Source organism: Terrapene carolina, unplaced genomic scaffold (assembly GCF_002925995.2).
Source record: "Terrapene carolina triunguis isolate 2854851 unplaced genomic scaffold, T_m_triunguis-2.0 Scaffold66, whole genome shotgun sequence".
NCBI lineage: Eukaryota > Metazoa > Chordata > Testudines > Emydidae > Terrapene > Terrapene triunguis.
The window spans coordinates 54,134,298-54,152,104 of NW_020664417.1; the positions used below are offsets into that span (position 1 = coordinate 54,134,298).

Genomic DNA, 17,807 nt, shown 5'->3' on the forward strand with positions numbered 1-17,807 from the left:
AGCATATTTACCGCTAATAGTCAAAGATCAATTAATTGCCAAAATTAGGCCATCCCATCATACCTTCCCCTCAATAAACTTATCAAGCTTAGTCTTGAAGCCAGATATGTCTTTTGCCCCCACTGTTCCCTTGGAAGGCTGTTTCAGAACTTCACTCCTCTGATGGTTAGAAACTTTTGTCTAATTTCAAGTCTAAACTTCCTGATGGCCAGTTTATATCCATTTGTTCGTGTATCCACATTAGTACTGAGCTTAAATAATTCCTCTCCTTCCCTGATATTTATCCCTCTGATATATTTATAGAGTGCAATCATCTCCCCTCAGCCTTCTTTTGGTTAGGATAAACAAGCCAAGCTCTTTGAGTCTCCTTTCGTAAGACAGGTTTTCCATTCCTCGGATCATCCTAGTAGCCCTTCTCTGTACCTGTTCCAGTTTGAATTCATCTTTCTAAACATGGGAGACCAGAACTGCACACAGTATTCCAGATGAGGTCTCACCAGTGCCTTGTATAACGGTACTAACACCTCCTTATCTCTACTGGAAATACCTCGCCTGATGCATCCCAAGACCCGCATTAGCTTTTTTCACGGCCATATCACATTGGCGGCTCATAGTCATCCTGTGATCAACCAAATACTCCGAGGTCCTTCTCCTCCTCTGTTCCTTCCAACTGATGAGTCCCCAGTTTATAACAAAAATTCTTGTTATTAATTCCTAAATGCACGACCTTGCACTTTTCACTATTAAATTTCATCCTATTACTATTACTCCAGTTTACAAGGTCATCCAGATCTTCCCGTATGATATCCTGGTCCTTCTCTGTATTGGCAATACCTCTCAGCTATGTGTCATCTGCAAACTTTATTAGTACACTGCCACTTTTTGTGCCAACGTCAGTAATAAAAAGATTAAATAAGACTGGTCCCAAAACCGATCCCTGAGGAACTCCACTAGTAACCTCCCTCCAGCCTGACAGTTCACCTTTCAGTATGACCCATTGCAGTCTCCCCTTTAACCAGTTCCTTATCCATCTTTCAATTTTCATATCAATCCCCAATTTTCCAATGTAACTAATAATTCCCCATTCCTGGTTTTAAAAAAAAAAAAAGAAAGTGTGGAACCGTATCAAATGCCTTACTGAAATCGAGGTAAATTACATCCACTGCGTTTCCTTTATCTAAAAAATCTGTTACCTTCTCAAAGGAGGAGATCAGGTTGGTTTGGCATGATCTACCTTTTGTAAAACCATGTTGTATTTTGTCCCAATTACCATTGACTTCAATGTCGTTAACTACTTTCTCCTTCAAAAATTTTTCCAAGACCTTGCATACTACAGATGTCAAACTAACAGGCCTGTAGTTACCCGGATCACTTCCCCCCTCCCCCCCTTCTTAAAAATAGAAACTATGTTAGCAATTCTGCAGTCATACGGTACAACCCGGAGTTTACAGATTCATTAAAAAATCCTCTACCCTCTACCTTTCTCTCATATTCTAACTACAAGGCTTTTTTCTTACAGCTTAAGAAAGTCCCTACTGTGATTCTTGTAATGTTTTTGTTACCCGCCCCTCACTCATTCTCCTTATATGAAGTATACCAGTAAGGTCCAGACAAAGGATTTTACACACTGCCCCAGCTGAAGCTGGTAGAGACATTACACAGTAACCTTGAATCAACATCTCTTGTCAGCTACACATCCTTTACATAGCAGATTTGCTGCAGGCAACCTTTTCATGATACTCCAACTGTCATTTTTCTGCAGATCAAGTCTTTTTCATATACTATTAAAGATCAAACCTTCGAGATGATTTGTGTCTAGTCTCTTCTTTTTCTCTATGTCTCCTTTCTCTGTGTCGTTCCTCTTTCTCTCTGCTTGTTCTGTGACGCTCATAGCCTCTTTCTGCATATTCTCTGTACCTATATCGTTCTTCATCACTGATGAGAAGAAAAGAAAAATCTTTCACATGCCAGTGAAATGTTAAAGCAGCCTAGGGGAAAAAACCCACACATTCTAACATTTACACAACAAATGACAAACCAGACTTAACGTATTGGTCAGGATTCATAAATACCATCTACAACGTATGTTAAAAAGATGTTAAAGTTGTTTAATCTAAGGGGTAGAATATAAGGACTGTTGTAACTTTAGATTTGAAGTCTTGATATTTTGACATAATATCAAGGTGGAGGAAAAGGAGAAGTTAGCAGCATCTTATTAAATCTATGCACAGTTTATTATGCAATAACAAACTTTGTATGAAAATCACAGGTCGTGAACATTTATTATACTTAATCCTCATCTGGATGGCATGTTATAGTTATACAGTTTTGAGCTCACACTTTATAAATGAAGTTTTTGAAAGAACATACTGGCTATTTCTTATCAGCACTTCTGAGGTGTTAAAAAGCATTTGAGCATGTTCAGTGAAATCTTCAGTAAGTCTTAGTGATGACATGCAGTAACAGCCATGAAGGAAGAAACTAGGTATATAGGAGGCCTCAATGCACTGTAAGAGATTTTGTAAAATATTGTAGCTTTGGTAAGGCTTCATAACATCTTAGTTAAAGCGGGTACTGCAACATGTTCCTTTCCTACTAAAAAACGCACACAGAAAGTCAGTGAAGTGTTCCATGAAATAAGAAGTTGATAGTGATACCTATTTGAGTTTAGTCCAACAGAAAACACAATAGATTTTAACAAACTATCTTCTTATGCACCCGCTGCCAATAATCCAATCTGCCATCTCCTTGCTTTGAGAACTGCTTATGAAAAAGCTCTATGTAAGAGCTGGGTATTATTTATTACTTGGTTAAAAAACAGATGCAGTGTCATAGGTGCAATTTGACACCAGTGTTGTTCAATAAAGATAAATTGATTGAATAGCAACATGTCATATGAATTCTTAGTTTCCATAGCTCAGAAAATAAAGGGGAGATCTTTGCAAATTAAGATCCTGAAAGAAAACTACAGACTGATGTGATCAAACTTTTTGAGTCAGAAACTAGCTAAAAGGAATTAGAACTTAGAAGCCATTAAGTTAAAGCAAAAACTAAAGCGCCACATCTTCAGTCTAAGCAAACATTTACTAGCAAAATATTAGTGTCTTTTCCTTCATGGTACTGGGGACCCTATGTGCAGAAGAATCCATGTGGCTCCCCTAATAAGGATTTGCGGAGGCTGTGCAGGGAATGTGCCTTCTACACAGATTAGAACCCAGCTTCACAGAGATTCCCCACATCTCAATGAAGTGAGAATTTGGATGAGAGAAGACTGATTTGCCACAATATGGCTCCAGTGGCCATTTCCCTAATAGGACCACTGCATCTCTGATTACGCCAGGCCTAGGCATGGACTTATGGGGGGGAGGGAGGAAAAGAGGAAGGAAATCAACACCTGAACGAGTACTGCCAAGTCTCACTATGGGTCTCTATATATTGCTTTACATGATTTTACTGCTGTGGAGCAGTAAAATTAGGGACTGTTATTGGCAGTTAAATCTTGGGTAAAAATTTGAAGTATTTCCTTGGAAGTTACAGAATACTAATTCCCAAAATATTACACAGCACTTTAACAAATGGACAAATGATAAAGGAAGCCAAGGAATGTCATCTGTTTCTCCACAATATGTTAAAATATTTCCTCTGTCAAAATATGGGACAACAATAGCTACCACTGGTTAACTCATAGTAATGATTCATTGCTAAGTAATACAATTGAGTTGACTAACAATGCTCTTCCAAATGTTTTGCATTATAAAAACTTAACTGTAGTTACATCCAAAGATGAGGGAGTATACAAATTGATATAAAGCATGATCTTATGTTGTGGGAGACACTACTTTAAATCTAAAAGAAATATACATTTATTCAAAAGCATATGCACATTCACACTATGGCTCAAAGTAAAACCTACAATTACAACATACCTATATAAAAAACAAGAAACAGACAGGGAACTAATTAAGGCTTAAATCAGACGGTTCCATGACCAGTTTGAGGAGTATGCGGTAATACTTAATAAGCTACATGAAACACACAAGGTGCTTATTGTGTTGAATCCACAACACTCTCTCACTCCTCTTAGGTGCCCAACACCAGAATAAGGTGAAGTAGTTTCGCTAGAAAAAGAAACTTTGCTGACTCCCAATTGTAGTATACAACAGAATCCCAACAGTATAACAGATATGAAATTTATGAGTTTACCCCTCAATTTCCCCTCTACTGTGAGATGCTGTGAAGGGAAAATGTGCATAATCAAACTTTCATTCCACTACATATTTCCTCGCATCACAGCCATTTTGCTGAAGGGAAAAAAAATGTTGATCAATCAAACTCTCCCACATCAAACTTCATATAAATTTAAGCCGAAAATTCTGCAAATATCAACCCCCAGTTTCCAAAACATGTCATACTGAGAGAGGGCAGCACAGGTTAACAATACTATACAGGAGACAGGGCTGAATAAACTCAAAGAGGACATTAGGCCCTTGTGGAGTGGAGCTGCAGTGGGGCACACATCCGTGTGGCACAGCACTTCAGACATTTCCCAACCTATGCAGTGTATACAGCATAAGAAACGCTAATTATTTAACATTATTAACTAATTAGCAATTATTTCTTAAGAATTAAGAAAGACTTGGTGGATAGTTCACATTACTTTTCTAGTTCAGGATTCCAATCCTGATTTGGCCTAAAGTGGAAGTGTGTCCTAATCCTGAATAAATTTAGCCCATGTCACAAAAACTAAACATGACTAGTCAGTCTAGTTATGAGAGGCTCGGCTCTGGAATAAAAAGGTTGTTTCAGGTCAGAATTGAGAAGCACTGATAGAGCTTATGGAAAGCTTACATAACATCTGTCTAGCTCTAGATACTGCTTCAGTCCTTCACTTAAATGATCAATTTTAAAGTATATATCCCTTCTATCAAAAAGAGTAAAATGTTTTAAAATGTCTGATAATAAAAAAAATTGAAATTGATAACATATTGTAGGTTGAGAAAAAGTTTATGTGAGCACTCATATGCATAGGTGGGGTTTTATGAATATACTTGTTGAATACAAATTATACTTCTGTGTCCTTCAAATATTATTAATTATAAACTGAAATTTCACCCCATGTCTAAAAATCACAAAAATGTCATATTGGCATTAAAATGGGTAAGCCAGGTCTGAAAAGAGAGAGTAATTAAGTACCAAATTTTAAATAATTGGACAACAATTCCCTGAACGAAGACACCCTTGAAATAAGAATGTTCAGCACAGTTCAAGAGCTTAACATTTTTGCCACTTTGTAGCAAAAAACAAAGCCAGAGAGAAAAAAATAATTTCGTGGATTTCCCCCTACCTGAGATCTAGTTCCCAAGATCAAAAAATTGCTGATTAATGTCTAATGTAAAAAGTTAACTTTGGAATATGGAATGTTACCTCTGCTGAGTTTAACATAGGTAGTCAAATGCCTGCTATGCTTTCAAGTTTAAAAAATGAAGGCCAAAACCTTTTTCATCACACCTTTTTCATATTCTGTATTTGCCACAGAGAGCTATAGAAAATTCTTTTAAAATATTCTATAGAGGTTTCAAAGTTGACACTATTTTTTTATCCCTCTTATTTAACAGTTTGAGATCTTACCACCAAATGCATATGACAAAGGATTCGGCAAGAACTATGAAAAATTCTAAACATGACCAAAACCAGCTTTTCTACATGCAAAACAAAAATCACAATTTGAATGGTCCAGCATGTTGGGACCTTCCAGGTGGAATAAGACCTGTGTGCCCCACTGGCAAACTAGGAATTCCCCTGTCACTTTACACCTGGTTTCCATCTGTAGTCATTAGGCACTTCCTATGTGCTTGTAGGACCACATCCCTGAGGGAGAGGATGAGGGAGTTAGCTACTTTGTGCAGTAACTGAGGTTTCTCGAAATGTGACCTTATGGGTGCTCCACTTTAGGGGTGCTGGCATCCTCTGCACCCCTGTGCCTGGGATTGGATTTCTTTGGTAGCAGTGTCCGTTGGTCCGCATCTGTGCTCCTCCCTGTCACGTGCCGTGAGCAGCGTCTATATAGCATGGTGCAACCCAACCACCCTGTTTCTTCACCACTGCCGAGTCCATGTTTGAACTTCGAAGCAGAGGGGAGGAGGGCAGGTAATGGAGCACTCACAGGGACAAACATCTCGAAGAAACTCAGTTACTGCACAAGGTGAGTAACCCTGTCTTCTTCGAGTGGTGTCCCTATGGGTGCTTCACTTTAGCAGTGTTGGAAGGTTGAGGCTTCGGAGCAGTATTGAAGAGTGAGGATAGGACGATGTGTCCAAGTAACGTATCGGATGTTGAGTCATGGGTAATCACATAATGTTGTATGACTATGTACGAGGAAGCCCAGGTGGTAGCACCACAAATGTCCGTTATTCAGGGCACGTTATTCAGGAAGGCTATTGAGGTGGACAGCGATCGGGTAGAATATGTTTGAGTTCCCGCTGAGGTTTGTAGATTATCTTGTTGATAGCAATGGTGAATGCATTGAGATATCCATTTTGAAAATCTCTGCTTTGATATTGCAGATCCTTTTGACCTTTCAGCTGTAGAAAGGAATAAGCGCAGTGATTGTCTGAATGATTTAGGTCATTTGAGGTACAAGGCTACCGCTCACTTACTTCCAGAGTGTGTAGCATTGCCTCATGTTTGTTTTTATATAGCTTGGGGAAGAATGATGGAAGGTGGAGCGATTGGTTCAAGTGAAAGGACGATAAGACTTTGGGTAAGAATTTCAGGTTGGGTCGTAATGTGACCGTATTCTTGTAGAAGATTGTATACGGGGTGAGCACCATGAGGGCACCTGTTTCACCCACTGATTGAGCAGATGTGATTGCTATGAGAAAGGCATTTGCTTGGGCAGGTGGATATAGGAACAGGAGGCCATCAGTTCAAATGGGGAGTTGGTGAAGCAGCGTAGGACTAAGCTAAGGTCCAAGACGGGGTTGGATCTCGAACCTCAGGATATTTTGGAGGCCCTTAGAAATCGTTTGGTCATAGGATGGGTAAAAACACAATGGTCTTCTACTATGCAGTGGAAGGTGGTGATGGCAGCCAGGTGTATGCAAATAGAATTCAAATAAAGTCCTGATTTCTTGAGTTTGAGAATGTAGTCCAGAATGAGTGGCAGGGGAGCATGAAGCGCTGGAGTATGCTTAGTGTCACACTAGGGCTGGAATCTTTTCCATTTTTGTAGGCAAGTCTAGCGAGTGGTTGCACATCTACTATTTTAAAGGATTTCTTGTGTGTCCATAAAGCAGGTCATCTCAGGAGCTGAAACCATGAAGGAATCAGGCCTTCAGATGAAGAATTTCCAGGTTGGGGTGGAGAATTGTGCCTGCACGCTGAGAGAGGAGGTGTGGCTCCGGGTGAAGGGTTATAGGAGGACAGACCACCATGCACAGGAGATAAGGGTACCATATTTGCAGGGGCCAGTTCGGAGCTATCAGAATGACTCTGCCCTGTTCTACTTGTATCATGTGCAATACTCTGAAAAGAAGGGGGAAAGGGTGGAAAGGAGTATAGAACAGGTGTGTTCCATGTAATAAGGCAGGTGTCTCTGAGGGATTGGTGGCCAAGGCCCGTGCTCATGCAATATGTGAGCATTTGGCATTGACGGGTATGGCAAACAGGTCTATGCTCGGAAACCCCCATTGGTTGAAAACAGTCTGTAGAGTTGGCGGGTGTATCTCCCACTTGTGATCTTGTGAGAACTTTTTGCTTGGTGACTCTGCTGTGGTGTTCTGGTGGCCAGGTAGGTACACAGCAGAGATATGGATACTGTGTCGGATACACCTGTTCCACAACCTTATGGGCTTCAGTGCATAGGGACTGAGACCTGGATCCCCCTTAACCTATTGATGTAAAACATGCAGGAGACATTGTCTGTCAATACTCTAATGCTTGTGTTCTTGATTAATGGAAGAAAGTGGAGGCATGCATTGCATGTACTGCAGACGGCATGTAGCTCTAGAAGATTGATGTGGAGCATAGATTCTAAAGGGGACCATTTGCCCTGCATTGTGTGGTTCTGTAAATGTGCACCTCAACCAAGAAGGGAGCCTCTGTCGTCAGGAGCAATGACAGAGGAAGTTGGAAAAGGGGGATCTCCCCCTCCTGCAGACATTCTGGGGCTTTGTCCACCATTTTTCTAATGAGAGTTTGATCTTGAGTGGTACCGATAGCGATTTGTTTAGGTTCTGTCTGTGTGGTAGTAGACTGTTCGAAGCCAGCCCTAGAGGCAGTGCATAGGCAATCTGGCATGTTTGACAATGAATGTATTTGCTGCCGTATTACCGAGTAATTGCCTGCGAGTTCAGGCAGAGATCTGTGTACTGGTTTGCACCTTGGAAATTAGACTGACAATTGTGTCGAATCTGTGAGTTGGAAGGAAGGCTTTGGCCTCTATTGTGTCCAACTGTGCTCTGATAAATTCCAGTTGTCCTATTATCAGTACTAATTTTTGCATGTTTATTTCAAGGCCTAGACTGGAGGTTCATTGTCTCTCCTATGGCCTGGAGAGCATCATGTTGAAAGGGGGTCTTTATTAGGCAGTTGTTGAGATAAGGAAATATCATGAGTCCTCGTTTGTGGAGGTATTGGCACAGTTGCTAAGACCTTGGAAAAAAATTCTGGGAACTGCAGAAAGGCCAAAGGATAGTACCTTATATTGATAATGGTCCAACCGTAGGGCAAATCTGAGAAACCGTCTGTCTAAAGGGTGTATAGAGATGAGGAAATATACATCTTGGAGATCAAGGGCGGAGAGCCAGTCCCCATGTTGCAAAGCTGGGATTATCAATTACTAACGCAACTATCTTGAAGCAATTTGTTAACTTGTTGAGGTACTTCAAATTGAGGATAGGTCTCCATCCGCTGTTGTTCTTTTTTATTATGAAGTAGTTGGAATAAAAGCCTTTCCCTCTGTGATGGAACAGGACTGGTTCTATGGCTCCCAGTTGCAGAAGGTGGCTTATTTCCTCCCATATGGTTGTGAGAAAGGTCCCTGAAGAGGGACGGAAAGGGGGGATGGGTGTATGGGAGGGAGAGGAATGGAATGGAGTATCCCTTGTGTATAATTTCCAACACCCACTGGTTGGAGGTGATTGTCTGCCATGAGGAGGGATAGCTCAGTGGTTTGAGCACTGGCCTGCTAAACCCAAGGTTGTGAGCTCAATCCTTGAGGGAGCCACTTAGGGATCTGAGGCAAAATCAGTACTTGGTCCTGCTAGTGAAGGCAGGGGGCTGGACTCGATGACCTTTTGGGGTCCCTTCCAGCTCTATGAGATACGTATATCTCCATATATTTGGGGGGAGGAGTTCAATCCTTGAGGGGCCATTTAGGGATCAGGGGCAAAAATCTGTCTGGGGATTGGTCCTGCTTTGAGCAGGGGATTGGACTAGATGACCTCCTGAGGTCCCTTCCAACCCTGATATTCTATGATTCTATGAACAGGGTCAAATGGCTGCCAAATTGGTGAGATAACGTGGATGGCTGCTGCATTTGATTCAGGGGGAGAGCTCTCAGGGCCTTGACCTAACTTTCAAAACTGCTGCTTGGAGGAGGAAGGATGAGGAGCAGTTGACTGAGCTGGTCCCTGCTTATGTTTAGGAGGGGGTCTCTGGCATCTACGTTGTGGGTTGTAGTATTGTTAGGGGCCAAAAAGTGGAGGACGAGAACTAGCAATAGTTTGACATCTACCTTGTCTTTGTTTTGATATTGGTGTATAAATGCTGAGGGAGCATAGTGTTGCCCTCAAATTCTTCAGGGAATGAAGGGACTCGTCAATATGCTCAGTGAAAAGTTTGGGACCCCCAAACAGGATATCCTCCACTGTGGTCTGTACTTCTTTGGGGAACCCCCACAGATGCAGCCACGAGGCGTGTCTCATGACTATAGCTGTGGCTATGGATTGGGCTGCAGTGTCAGGTGCATCCAGAGAGGCTGGTAGCACTGTTTGTCCCAACAGCTGTCTTTTAGTTATGAGTTCCTGAAATCGCTCCTTCTTGTTGTCCAGGATATGTTGCAGAAAATCAGTGAACTTAGAGTAGTTCAAATGGTTATAATTTATAGAAGCGCCTTGTAAGTAGCAATCCTGAACTGGAGTGTGGTGGATGAGTAGGCCTTGCGCCTGAAGAGGTCTAGCCTCTTCAATTCTTTATTGTAGGGGTTTTTCCAAGAATGATGTTATTTCCCTCTCTCGTTCACTGCATTAACTATGAGGGAATTAGGAATAGGGTGGGAAAATAAAAACCCTCTCTCTTTTTTGCAAGGACATATTTTTTGTCCACCCGCTTGCAGACTGGTGGTATGGTTGCAGGGGTCTGCCAGATTACCTTAACTAGGTCTAATATGGCTTCGTTGACAGGAAGCGCGATTCTTGCCGACGTGAAGGTCTCTAGTGGGATCTGTAGAGTGTCCACTACACTTGTCTGTGTTGAAAGAGTTCTTGGAAGTGTCTAAAGTCATCCATAGTGGGAGGCTGTGGCAGGATTGCCTCATATGGAGAGAACAAGATGTTGGCCAGTGGTCTGCCTTCTTCCTCTAATTCCACTTCTTGCTTCTTCAGAAATTCTAGCTCTGGCTCCAGGGGCCTGAATACCAAGAAAGATGGAAAGCGGCTATTTAAGGTCCTCCTGTGAGAGGATGGTTGAGGAAAGGATTGACTATACACTCCCATGAGTCCCAATATGGCCATTGTGGGGGAATAGGCATGTTAGGTGGCATCCATGGGTGCCCATACCAAGGACCTGGTTCAGTTGTGCACTCCCGTTATCAGGGATGTATATGGGATTTACGATGCACCATGCTGTGGGGTATGATGGAAGGTTGTGCAGTGGAGTAGTCTATCATTACCCTTGTAGGTCTCACATGGTGGAATCCTCTCATGTGGTCCTGCCCTCTTAGGGTCTTTGGGCCTGCCACTAGTCACGTGGTCAGAACAGCTACATCTCAGTGAAGAAGACATGGCAGCCACAGATCTCGCTGGGATGGTCTTTTTTGGGGTGGCTCCTTGGAGAGTGCCCGGAATGCACATTTTGTCTTCTGGACAGGAGAGAGCAGACTCCCTTCACAGTGCGCGAGGAGTCGGGGTCAGCAGTTGATGATGCCGAGGGGGGTCAGTGCTGCAGAAAAGAGGTCTCAGGACAAGGGTCTGAGGCAGACCATAATGTGTTCTTCATCATAATTAACTTGAGTTGGGGTCACAGTCTTTTTTGGCCTGTGCCTTTAAGTTAAGGCAGTGGGAGCAACTGCTGATATATGTACCTCTCTCCCAGGCCCAAAATGCACTGGGAGTGCCCATCACTCAAGGGAATGGCCTCACAGCAAGAGAGGCACCTCAGGGGATCCGGGCACAGTCCTGTGAGGGGAGAACTTCCCGATTGGGAAGGGCTCTGGAATCTCTACTAGGAAATAACAGAGAGGGAGAATAAAAGAGGGAGAAAAACTGCTAACAACTATCTTAAACGGAAACCTAAAACATCTAAAGGCACTACAACGAGTGATGAAGGGTTCTGCTAGAGGCTCTGTCCCAGACCAAGGACAGTTGAGAAGGAACTGACCAATGTTGGGTCGCACAGTGGTATATAGACATCGCTCACAGTGTGTGACGGGGATGAGCCCAATAGGCACTGCTACCGAAGATCTCCAATCCCAGGCACAGGTACACCAGCACGCACAAAGTGAAGCATCCCTAGAGACACCACTCAACAAAGAATCTAATATTTAATCAGTGCCCTTTTTGACAGAGAAATCCAAGTGCGATAGGATCCAGATAAGCTTCCTTTCGCTATCTCTTCTTAGGAGGTTGAAATTATTCTACCTCTTCAAGATGGTCTGCATGACATTTTCAGTCTAAAGCCACCTTGGCTATAGGTAAAAAAAAAAACAAAAAATTTAAACAGCGCAATACAATTAGATTAAAAAAACCTGAATGCTTAGCATATTTTGTCAAACTCTGTAAAAGCTAATTCCAAATAAATACAATCCATGTTGTTACAGTGAAAAAAGCAATATCCTAGATTTCTAGAACGCACTCTTATCTGTACCAGTTTCTTTCTAGCCCTCTAAGCAGGCCACATGTCTGAGACTCAACCAACTAGGTATGTATTACCTTCCCTCCTCCGCAAGATTCAAGTCCTTTGTAATGGTTTCCCTTTTTGTCATTAAAACTATGACAATCCATCATCCCATCAGGCACACAGCACTGGATTACATCAGCAATTCAACAATGAAATGGTTGATTAGGTGTGCCACTGGGAGCGGAGAGATGAGGAGAAGTGGAATAGTTTATTCTCTGTACAATAGCTATTGTTACCTATATCTGCCTACTATCATCATTCCTGTCCATCTCTGGAGTTATTCAATTTGCTCTCACACAACCTAAAATTGTAAATGCTTTTTTACCTTGGTTGCACCTTAGTCATCCTAAAGTGTAAAGGTGACTGGATCCTGGTATGTATAACCATTTTCTCTGGCTATACATGTCAAATTGAATCTAGCTCACTGTGCACCTTTAGAGAGGCAGGGCTTATATTTTCTTATTACTCCCTCGTATCTTTATTCTGCTGTATCTCAAAAATTACCAACTGATAGGTAAACATGTCTCACATTCCCCTTTTCAATAATTTAAAGCTGATTTTTTTTGCCCTGCAGAGTTGTGTAATATTGGACCTTAAAACCAGTCACTGGTGCAGGACTGAACAAATACAGTCGGCCTTGGGCAATGGATCAGTGGGTCTTCAGAGCAGGAGCAGAGATTCCATGACTTCGGACAAAAGGAACCAACATTTCTCTGCCTGGTAGGTAGCTTAAAGTAATAAACTATGGGTATTTGAAGCTGCTCACATTCTGATTGTCAGAAATATTCCCAATGAGAGATGGATTAGTGTACAGAGGGCAGTCAAAGGTGTATGACAATACACAGAACTTTGTAATAAACTAGTGGAATCACGATAATTTTTTTATCATCTAGGTGATACCACTGCATGTGCGTACACACAATATTTGAACACACTTACAATAAACATTAGTGTACACCCCACTACACACTCACACTTTATGCCCACAATTTTCAAACATGGGTGCTTAAAGGTCAACATCTGAATCCATATTTAGACATCAAATCAGAAATGGGCATAATTTTAGAGGTTCTGAGAACCTACAACTGCTGTTCACTTCAGTGACAGTTGAGGATGCTCAGCATGCCTGAAAATCCCACTTCTATTTAGGTACCTAATTTAAGGCATCCATATTTGAAAGTTTTATCATAAATTTTGCTAAAACCCTTCAAATTGATTTAAACAATAGAATTCATTCTTTATAAGATACCCTGCTAAGAATGAATGCTAAGAATGAGTTTCAATACAGGGAGGAAGTCAATCAAGTACTTGCACTTTACATTGTTAGTGATAACTAACTTTAAAATTGTACCTCAGCACAAAGGAAGATGTGGTCTTTGCCTTGAAGAGATTATAATCCAAGAAAGAAGGCATCATTTGAATTTTCATATACAGAGAGGGGTAGTATGGGAATAAGGTGGCAAGATGGTTGTGGGATCATTTTAAAACCACATTAACTTGCACATTTCAGTAACATGCACTCCGGTTATCTTATACTGGTAAGAAATGCAATAGAACACAGATTTTTCATTTGCAGGGCTATATAGCCTCATTTTAGTTTTCCCTGCACAAAACATGATTCCTATTTTAAATCTCATAGAAGTATTGTTTCTGGTAGTTTTAAACAGAGAGGAAAAAAGACACCAATGGTAAGTATTCTTTCCCTGACATTTAATGCATCTTTGTGATGTGTGAAGTTCTCATTCCCTTCTTCCTCCTCACAGGTGTTTTTACTTTTGAAAAGTGAATGAAACTGTAAATAAACTTAAAAAACAACATTACCGTATGTGAATTATCTGTCCTTTTAAATCTTCTCCCACCTTCTCTGTTACTCCCAAATCTACTTTTTACTCGTTAAGGGCCTCTTGGTTCCTTATAGCAATGTGGCAGCAGCTTTGCTGCAGATGGTGGATAATTTAGTCACATTTAAAAAAAAAAAAAAAAAAAAAGCTGAGGCCTCCTCTTCCCCCTCCTTTACTGATATCTCTGGCAGCAACACAGAGACTTCACTGGGCCTGGAAGTCATTAAGGTTCATTTCAAGCACCCTTGAATGACCAGCCTTCTTTCTGGCCTTCAATCAAGCTGCCTGAGAAACAGATGTTTAAATTGGACTTAAGTTCTTAAACACTGACCCTGTAATTTGTAACACAAAACACAGACACAGTACAGGACCACAACACCACAATGTCAGTGTCTGCACAAAATAAAAACTAAGTTTTCTTGCACCTAATTTAGGTCTTTAACAATTCTCTTATGCCTGTAATGATTGATAAAGATGATTTTAAAAAAATCCATTTCTCTTAACTAAGGTAATACTAATTCCTAGTGTTCTGCTCAGGTTCAGCAACATAAAACAATTAAGGTGACAGTCCCAAAATCAATTTAATGGCTAATGTGTATATCCTGTAAACATGAAACCGATCAAAACAATTAACTGAAGAATCAAGGGACTAATCCCAAAATATTTTGCAACCATTAGAAAAGCATGAAAAACTGCCTGAGCAAAGTTTATACTAAGTTTGTAAGTCTATAGCCCTCAACTTATTTGGGTCACATCCAATTCAACATTAAATGCTCTGTTCTTGTGCACAAAGACATATCGAAGATAGCAGTAGTGTCTAAGTTTAATCACTTAAAAAATAAAAATTATTAAAGAGTTGAAATGTCAATAAAGGAGTTATCTGTCTGAAAACAAAAAGTTCTTGACCTTTTAGTGAAGCCTGCAGTTCACAAATAAATAGCTTGGACAGAACATTATTCATTCCCAACTACTCTCAAAACCCACCAAACAAATCAACCCATTTTTAGCAGGCAGTAATACTACCGTTTCAAATTAGAGTCAACTGTATGTGGACATTGCTCTTAGAAAAGAAGCAGAAATTCCAATTGTAAAATAATAGAGAACCCACAGATTCCACAGTTGTTTTTGGAATTAATGAGGTCAAAGAACTGCTTCTCTCCCTCATACACAAAGCTTAAATCACATTCTTAATGCCTGCAGCCCTAATAAGTAGTTAGTACATAAAGTATATTTTTACACTTTTGTTTTACATTTGGAAATTGTTGCTAGTTTCCAACAGAAAACAAAGGGAGACGGAGACTCACACCCTCTCGTCCCTTGAGAACATACAGCTGCACATCAAGGGTTTTAAGTGTTGAAGCACACTACCTAATATGGACACAACACTTAAACACAGTATTATAGTTAACTATTTTATTACTAACCTGTTGAAAACACTTGGAGTTGGGCTGTGATCACGTTCCCTGTCTCTCTCTCTGGTACGTTCTCGTTCCCTATCACGATCACGATCACGATCCCTCTCTCGGTCTCTCTCTCTCTCTCGTTCCCTATCTTTCTCTCTTCGTGCATAATAATCCCACTGTTTGCTGGTGTCCACAAGACTAGGCCACGAAGGCGCAGAACCTGCAAGGTGCGGAAAGGTGACTAAAGAAAAAAATGCTGGTATTAGCAAGAACAAAAGCTGGTAAAATATAATATGATTCACTCTTGAAATGAGAGAGAGTTTTGTACATGCACATTTTTTCCTTCACAAATCTACATATTACTTGAAACTAGGTACAGTATTTTACTATGATGGCAATCCAAGATCTCAGACCCTCTTCTGTTGCATTTTAATTCGAGGATATATGGTTACCAGTGTACATTTTATTTCTTCAGATATATATCATGCAGAATGTCTGAATTCTAGGTCACTACAAATAAAACAGTTACACAAACACTGCCTAAGAAGGATCAGATTTTGTATGTGATTAGCTTAGTTTTACTTTTGCAAAACAAACAAACAGGAAATAAAAACAGCTCGAACAAACATAGATCCTTTTAAATGACGTGGCTCTGAAAGTATAATTAAAAAAGGGGGAGGAAAGAGTGTTTCCTACTTTGGTCAGTTTAATTATTTTAAAGAAAAACATTACGGAAGTAAAAAGGTACACAAAATAAAAATAGTTGCAACTAAATGTACAATTTTTGACAGTTACATTCCATATTTTCTCTCGAGTTTATATTCTACACTATATATTTTTCAAAGCATTTCCAATGAACATAATAGTAAATGTGGAAGTCGCTTCTGTAAATTAGCCTTGGGGAAGCTATTATAACCAGCTAAAGGAAATAATTATTTTGTTTATCTTATACAAATATACCATTCTAATAAACGTTCACCAAGAACCAGTTATTATTAAAACATATTACATTTTAAGAAAATGAAATACGTACTTCAGTTTAAGACTTTTTGTAAAACAGAATATACTTGTTTAGAGGAGAAAAATTTTAAACCAGACTTTCTGATAAGAAAACATCCTCTCGCACTCAAGAATTTTCTGTAACCAGCAGTGGGATAGAAAGACTCTCCAGTATGCTCTGATGTCAGGAAGACACCAAAATGACTAGAGACCTGGCTTAGTAGCCCAAAGATAATGCTCAATGGGGCAATTGGAGTGCCTCATTCTACCCAACAGTGACTGCTTTATTTTACTGAGACACAGCACTCTCTAGTGGACTTAGGGTCTCAAAGTTAGGAATTCCTGAGTGCTCTTATCTGCTTTGCGACCAACTCACTGTGTGGCTTTAGATAAATCAGTTTAACTGCAGTGAGTTACCACTTTTCTCCATCTGTAAAATAGAATAATACTTATCTAACTCATGTGTTGTTATGAGGGCAAGTTAACAACTGTACAGAGCTTTCAAAAATATAAAAAGTGTTACATAAGTGCACGAAGAGGCAGCACTAATGGGTTCTGACAAGAGTCATGTTCAGTCTTCTTTGTCTAAGATGCCTGTGAATGTGCCTGCAGCAGAGTGCAAATACTGGTTCGCCAAGGGCTCCATGAACTAATACAAAAGATCCTTTGAGAGGGGGAAGATAGGGAGAGGGAGGAGGAACTTCAGCATTAAAATACTATTTCCAGTGACAACCCATATAATGCATAACAGCAGCAGCAGCAATACAGTGCTTTACATCTACAAAATGCTGAACAAACATTAGCTGATGTTTGAGTTTAGGAATATAGGGAAAACGAGGAGTTAAAAAAAATCCTAGAACAACAGTGTTTTGTTTATTATGCTGCCAAAACGGAAATTATTCTATGTAAGGAAAGCAACCAGAAATAGCAAAACACAAAAAAACCAAACAGCTGGACTTTAAAGACTGCTAATTTCCTTAACTTGCCATGATTTCAACAAAGTATGGATGGTCTCCAGGGCTTGAATACACTGGATGAGAGAGACTGTTCTAATTAAAAATATGAAATTATATTTACTAAATTCTATTGTTTACATTAAATGTAAGTTGCAAAACACAAATGGTAATGATTTTTACTTATTATGGAATCTACATCCATGCTGATTCTGTCTGCTCCCTCCTATGCAATAACTACAGTGATTTCCATATTCTGCCAAATACACCAAAAAATTCATCTGACATAAGCAAAGTATGTCATTTGCATCTCAGTGACCCAACGTGACCCAGTGCTCTGGCTTTATATAGCTCGGATTGCAGCTATTCGGATTTCATCTATAAGAGTTCTCAACATGCAAGAAGTTAAAAAATAGAATTGCTTTCAAACAATCAAGATTAGTATTTTGTGTCTTCTACTAGGAAGACATCTAAATATTGTGTTTCTTCTTGAT

The 17,807-nt window shown here is 40.2% G+C and overlaps 1 protein-coding gene across 8 annotated transcripts in view; it reads right to left on the reverse strand.

Annotated features, from left to right (window-relative positions):
• Nucleotides 1–17,807, reverse strand: part of FIP1L1 (factor interacting with PAPOLA and CPSF1) — a 79,956-nt gene that overhangs the window by 981 nt on the left and 61,168 nt on the right. For all 8 annotated transcript variants that reach the window (XM_026647934.2, XM_026647933.2, XM_026647938.2 and 5 more), the window contains 2 exons: nt 15,383–15,602; nt 1,798–1,935 (listed from right to left, as the gene is read on the reverse strand). In XM_026647934.2, coding sequence (XP_026503719.1) covers nt 1,798–1,935; nt 15,383–15,602 — 358 coding nt within the window. The remainder of the gene's footprint in view (nt 1–1,797; nt 1,936–15,382; nt 15,603–17,807) is intronic.